The sequence below is a fragment of the Belonocnema kinseyi genome, chromosome 5 (genome assembly GCF_010883055.1).
Source record: "Belonocnema kinseyi isolate 2016_QV_RU_SX_M_011 chromosome 5, B_treatae_v1, whole genome shotgun sequence".
In the NCBI taxonomy this organism is placed as follows: domain Eukaryota; kingdom Metazoa; phylum Arthropoda; class Insecta; order Hymenoptera; family Cynipidae; genus Belonocnema; species Belonocnema kinseyi.
The window spans coordinates 141,419,877-141,426,600 of record NC_046661.1 but is presented as its reverse complement, the minus strand read 5'-3'; the positions used below and the strand labels follow the sequence as shown (position 1 = coordinate 141,426,600).

The 6,724-nt window shown below is 23.0% G+C and overlaps 1 protein-coding gene across 1 annotated transcript in view; it reads left to right on the top strand.

Moving 5' to 3' along the window:
- The window catches only part of LOC117173928, a 27,603-nt gene that overhangs the window by 1,817 nt on the left and 19,062 nt on the right, over positions 1-6,724 (top strand). Inside the window, exon 2 of the mRNA XM_033362576.1 lies at positions 5,236-6,391. Coding sequence (XP_033218467.1) covers positions 5,236-6,391 — 1,156 coding nt within the window. The remainder of the gene's footprint in view (positions 1-5,235; positions 6,392-6,724) is intronic.

Sequence of the window (6,724 nt, the reverse complement as noted above, 5' to 3'; positions counted from 1 at the left end):
TTTTATTTTGAAAGATTCATTTTAAGTTTTGAAGATTTAAAAATATGTCAAAGTAAAATTTGCCAAATTTTAAGACAATTTTTTTTTAATTTTTGAAGGATTCAAAATGTTTTTTTTCGAAAGATATATCAAAATTTTAGAAATTAAAAAAAAATGGTTTAATAATTTAAAAATTGAAAAGATTGCAACTAATTTTTAACAAAATGTCGATTTTTTAAAATTTCCAAATAAAATTTTGAAGCTTTTTAAAGATTTTGCAAGGTTTTACGATAATAATTTTTTTCTTTAAATTCCACGCAAAATTTTAATTGATTTTTTATTTTGGAAACTTAATTTTAAGAAAACATTTTAAAATATTTTAAAACATTTCCTGAAATTTCAGAAAAAATTTAGAAGATATAAGCAAAATTGATTACAAAATTTTAGAAAATATAATATTTAACTATAAAAATTAAAGGTTTCAAGAGAATAGAAAGAATCTATTAAGATTGCTGGATTTTGTTTTTAATGAGTTAGGTTTTATTTTAAAAGATTAATTTTAAGCTTTGAGGATTTCAAGACAATTTTTTTAATTTTTGCCGTATTTAAAATTTTGTTTAGAAATTATTTTAAAATATATGTGAAAAATTTTAGAAGTTTTAAAAATGTTCAACATTAATTGAAAATTTGAAAAGATTTCAACAAATTTTTAACAAATAACTGATTATTTAGATACTTTCTAATAAAATTCTGAAGCTTTTTAAAGATTTTGAAAGGTTTTACGATCATAATTTTTTTTTCAATTTTCCAAAGAAAATTCAAATGAATTTTTTATTTTCAAATCTTAATTTTAAGAAAAGATTTAAAAACGTTTCGAATCATTTCCTGAAATTTCAGAATAAAATTTAGAAGATTTCAAAGCAAAATTTTGCGATTTTGTAATAGTACCAAATTTAAAAAAAAAAAATCGAATTGAAAACATTTCAACAAATGTTTATCAAAATTTTGATTTTTAAAAAATCTTTGAATGAAAATTTGAAGCTTTTTAAAGATTTTGAAAAGTTTTACCATAGTGCATTTTTCTTAAGATTCCATGGAACAATTAAATCGATTTATTATTTTGAAAACCTCATTTTAAGGAAATATTTTTTAACTTTTTGAATAATTTCCTAAAATTTTAGAAAACAAGAAAATTTTAAACTAAAATTTTGCAAATTTGGAAGATTGCAAAATTTTAGAAAAAATTGAAATAAGTTCAAGAAATATTTAGATTTAGGAGAATATTTAAAAATATTCCAAAAGATTTTCAAAATTCTTTAAAAGGAATCTGGAAGATTTTTAGGCAAGATTCTTAATTTTACGGTTTTTTCTTCTTCAAAATTTTAGGAAAGAATTAAATAATTTTTTTAAATGTTTAGAAGCTTTGAAAAAATTTATATTTTTTAAGATTTCGAAAAAAATTTCAAGTTTTTAAAACATTTTGAAAAGTTTTAACATAAAAAAAATCCTAAGCTTTTTGGTAATATTTTTAAGAAAATATTTAAATATATTTTAATAAATATTTCGAAAATTGTTAAAAACGAATCCGGAAGATTTTAAAACTATTTTCAGGAATAAATTCGAGTCAGTTTAAAATATATTTAAAGATTTTAGAAGTTTTAAAAATAATAAAAATATTTTTAAACTTTAAAAGTTATACTAAATATCAAATTATAATTTGTCTACAATTTTTTTTAAAGATTTAAAATCAATTATAATCAAATAAATTAAATAATTACTTACTATTATAATTATAAATTATTCAAATAAATTTAAGAGATATTTAGAAGTTTTGAAAAGATACAAAAATACTTTGAAATTTTAAAAAGTCTCAACAAGTGTAAAATAAAATGTAGATTTTTGAAAATTTTGACCTTAAAAATGAGACGCTTTTAAAGCATTTTTAAAACTTTTTTATTTCACAAAATTTTGTTTAAAATATATTTAAAAATATGATTAAACATTCCATAACATTTTCAAAATTTTTAAAATAGAATCTCCAAGTAGTTGAGAATCTTTTTAATTTTGAGAATTTTCAAAAAATTTTAGGAAAAATTAATTCTTAAATATTATATAACATTGCAAAAGATTTCCAAAAGTTTAAAAAATGAATCCGGAACATTTTAAGACATTTTTAGGCATAATTTGAGGCAGTTTAAAAGTTATTTAGAAATTTTGGAAAATATTTTTTCTTTTTTTTTTTTTTAATAAAATAATTAATAAATATTACTATTAAAATAAAAATTCTCTTTGGATTGAAATATCAACTATTACAGAAGATATTCAAAATTATAAAAAAATTACAAGTTTTTTAAATATTTCACAAATAATTAAAAATTTGAAAAACTTTAAACAAAATGAAGATTTTAAGATTTCTATGAATATGTTAAGTGATTCTTGATTTATAAAAATTAATTTGACAAGAATAGAAGACGATATTTAGAAATTTTTGAAGTTTTTAAGAGAGAACAAAAATAAAGTAATCCGAAATTTTAATTTTGTATTAAGAATTATTTTTTGCTTCAAACTATAATTTACCAAACATTTTTGTTCTTTCTTGAATGAAGATTTTTTTTATTAATTCAACTGCTTCTGTTTCTAATAAAAATATTTTTGGACTGAAATATGAATTATTACATTTTTCGTCGAAAATGCGTCTTTTTTTTTGATGAAAATTCATATTTTCGGTCTAAAAATTAAACGCTTTTTTAAAACAGTCGTCTCTTTTGAAAAATATTTTTTGGGTTAAACATACAACTGGTTATAAATAATTTTTATTGTCAAGGATTCAATTATTTTGTTGAAAATTTGTCTGATTTAAAAGTTCATGTTTTTTAGGAGAAATATTGCATCTTTCTTGTATAAAAAAGCAACTGTTTTGTTGTAAATTCAACTCTTTTTTTAGAATTACGTTTTTCTTTTTTCTTTTAAAATTTACCTGTTTTAGTGGAATTTTTATTTTTATTAGACAAAAATACATTTAGGCTTTGGAAAATGAATTGAAACCTTTTTTGGATGAAAATAAAACTATTTTTAAAAAGTTTTTTTTTTTTCTTTAAATTCACCTGTTTTAGAAGAAATTTTATCTTTCTTAAATAAAAATTCATTTGTTCGTTTGAAAATTAAACTCTTTTTTTTCAAATCCACCTACTTTAGCAGAAATATATGTCAACTGAAATTCTGAGAAATTCTTTTTTAACAAAAAATTCAACCATTTATTTTTTAAATTATCTTTTTGATTTAAAAATTCATTTGTTTTAGTAAAAATTAAATTTTTTAACGAAAATGCCACTTTTTGTTTAAAAATTATTTTTCTTTGCTTGAGTAATCAATTTTTTAAAAATATTTTCTTAAATCATTTTATTGCGAAATCATTTCTTTTTAAGATTTATATTTTTAGTAGAAAATTGATCTTTTTGGTTGAAAAACTATTTTGTTGGAAATTAATTTTTTTAAATTTTAAATTTAACAACTTGAGTAAAAATTATAATACCTTGTCAACAATTATTTATTTTTTTTATTTAAGACATATCTTTTGTTAAAAATTAACTTTTCAACTAAAAATGATCATTTTTTATAGAAAAAATCATTCTTTTTGGATTAAAAATTCAATTTTTTTCGTTGAAACTTATTTCTTGTCGAAAAATTCATTTTTTGATCGCGAAATGTCAACTGAAATTCTTTTACAACCAAAAATTCAACTATTTATTTTTGATATTATATTTTTTATTTGAAAAGTTATTTGTTTTATTATAAATTTAATTTTTTTTAATGAAAAAGCCACTTTTTGTTTTAAAATTATTCTTATTATCTTGAGTATTCAATTTTGTAAAAAGATTTTCTTGAATCACTTACTTAAGAAAGCATTTTTTTTTTTTAATTGAATTTTAATTTTTTTTTTAATTGAAAATTAAACTGCTTGGGTAAAAGTTATACGAACTTGTAAAAAATTATTTATTTTTTTATTTGAGACTTATGCCTTTCGTTGAAAATTTAACTGTTTGGTGAAAAAGCTTTTTTTTTTATTTAAAATTATTTTTTTAAATGAAATTTATTATTTTTGGTAGAAAAAATTCGTCTTTGTGGATTAAAAATCCAATTTTTTTGTTGAAAATTATTTCTTGTTTAAAAATTCATTTTTTGATCGTGAAAAAACAAATGAAATTCTTTTGAACAAAATAATTCAACTATTTATGTTTTAAATGATCTCTTTGATTTGAAAATTCATCTGTTTTAGTAGACATTTTTTTTATGAAAATGCCACTTTTTGTATAAAAATGATTATTTTTTGCTTCACTATTCAATTTTATTTAAAGATTTTCTTGAATCGCTTTGTTATGAAATTATTTCTTTTTAGGGATTTCTATTTTTTTGTAATTTAAAATTTAACTGATTGGGTAAAAATTATATTAGTGAAAGTCTTTTTTTTTTGTGATTTAGAATTAATTTTTTATAGAAAAAATTCGTCTTTTTGGATTAAAAATTCAATTTTTGTTGTTGTTGTAATTTATTTCTTGTTTAGAAATTCATAATTTGATCGTGAAATGTTGACTGAAATTCGTTTTAGCAAAAAATTCAATTATTTAATTTTAAATTTTCTTCTTTATTTGAAATTTCTCTTTTTTGGGGCTTAATGCATCAGTTTTGTGGCAAATTAATTTTGGACTGAGAAGCCATATTTTTTGTTTTAAAATTCAATTTTTGTAGAGAAAATCGTCTTTTGGCATGAATGTTAAACAATTTAAATAAACTTTCATTTCTTTCTTAAATGGAAAATCTTTATTTTTTGAAAAATTCGTCTTTTTGATTTTAAAATTCTTTTTTTTTTTTGTTATGAATTTCATTTTTTTATCTTGAAATATAAATTATGACACTTTTTTGTTGGGAATTTATATTTTTAGGTTGAAAATTCGACTATTATATTAAAAGTTCAAGTATTTAGTTAAAGAGCCATCTTTTATATTAGAAAAGACATTTTTTGATTAAAGTAAGTTAATAAATTTGTATCTCAAAAACTGTTTTATTCCGTTTATAAAAGATTCTGTGTTAAAATATAAGATTAAAATCATGGTATTTGAATATTTATTAATAAATCAAGGAACAGTTTAACAGTTTAAAAATAAATAATGATTGAAAAATGTTATATTTTCTATTTAAAATTCTTCTTTCCCTGAAATCGAAAAACTTAAAACTTGAAAAACTGTCGTTCGCTTTCAGATTTCTGAAGTGAAAGAACACACAAAAGAACAGAAACTTCACAAAAATCTGACCTCATTTTTCATCACGCCACCCGAAAAATCGGACGCGGCAGTACAAACTGACGAGGTAGAAAGTATCAAAACCGAAAAATTCAAGACAATATCAAAAAGTATAAATTGCATCGATACGCGGAATAATTTTTCCGAACATAATCTCAATTCCGTGACCATAAAAATCGAACCTCCCTCCAATGATTTTAATCTGGAGGCCGAGAATTTCATTTTTCGAAATGAACCCTTCAACGATTTAATTCCCAAAATTCAATCTGTCCCCAAAAATTTAAATCCGGAGTCTCGTCCCGTTTCCAATAGTTTGAATATTGGAATTATTCGCACTCCCGAAAATTCGACACCAAGTTTAATTCCCGACTCGGGCTTCCAATCTCAGAGTTTGACGGATGAGAATCCGATTTTTGAAATAAGAAGCGATAATCGTCAGCAGAGCTTTCTCGATGAATCGGGAAAATCGAAATTGGATGATTCGCAGGATTCGCTCTTTCAAACGATGGAGGACATGTTTTGCGAGAGCGACGACAGTAGCGACATTATGACTCTGATCGAGAAACATTCGAGTCTGAAAGCGACTGTCAAGTCTCCCGAAATTGTCAGGAATTTGGAGAATAAATTCGAGCCGAGGGGAGGACAGAAGAGAAAAAATATTTCGAATTTGACGAGTTCCGCCGCGAGTTGTGTGAAATCGAAGAAGCGAGAGGAAGAAGATTTGGTGGCGAGTTCGCCGGTCGGTTTTAATGAGTTGAAGGGGGCACGGTACAAGAAGAAGGTGGACGAAATTTGGCTTGTCGAGCGGGTCAATCAAACGAGCAAATTGAGGAAGACGATGATGGAAATTTCGTTGATGGATTATCGGAAGTATGGGAGGATTAAGGCCAAGTTTTTCGAATTGTTTGGAGAGTCGGATGCCGAGGAGACGATGCCGGATTATTCTCCGATTTGTGTCGAGGATCATCTTCAGGCTTGCAAGGAGAGAATTGCGCCCTGGATTGTCAAGCATCTCACGCCTTTCTACAAGCACAAGAGAATTTCGAGCAGAGAACTGTTTAAAACTATTTGCCGACACGCTACGGATATGCTCATCATCAGCGATACATTTCCTGGTTTGTTTCTTTTTTATTTTTCTTCTTCTTCTTCTTCTTTTAGTTGGTTTAATGCGGGCGCCAAAGATTTTCATAATATTAACAAATATTTCAATGATTTTGCACCGAATTCGTACAGGTTTCAGGTAGATTTCTAACATTGCACTGCAATTTTAATAATTTTGCAAATATTTTTTAAATATTTCACAAACATTTCAACCATTTTTCAATGATTTTCCAAAAATTTCCAATATTTCAGATAGATTTATAAAATTTCACAGACTTCATTGATTTTTAAAAGATTTTAAAAATGTATTTAATATTTAGTCAAGATTTTGGATAAACTTAAGAGTT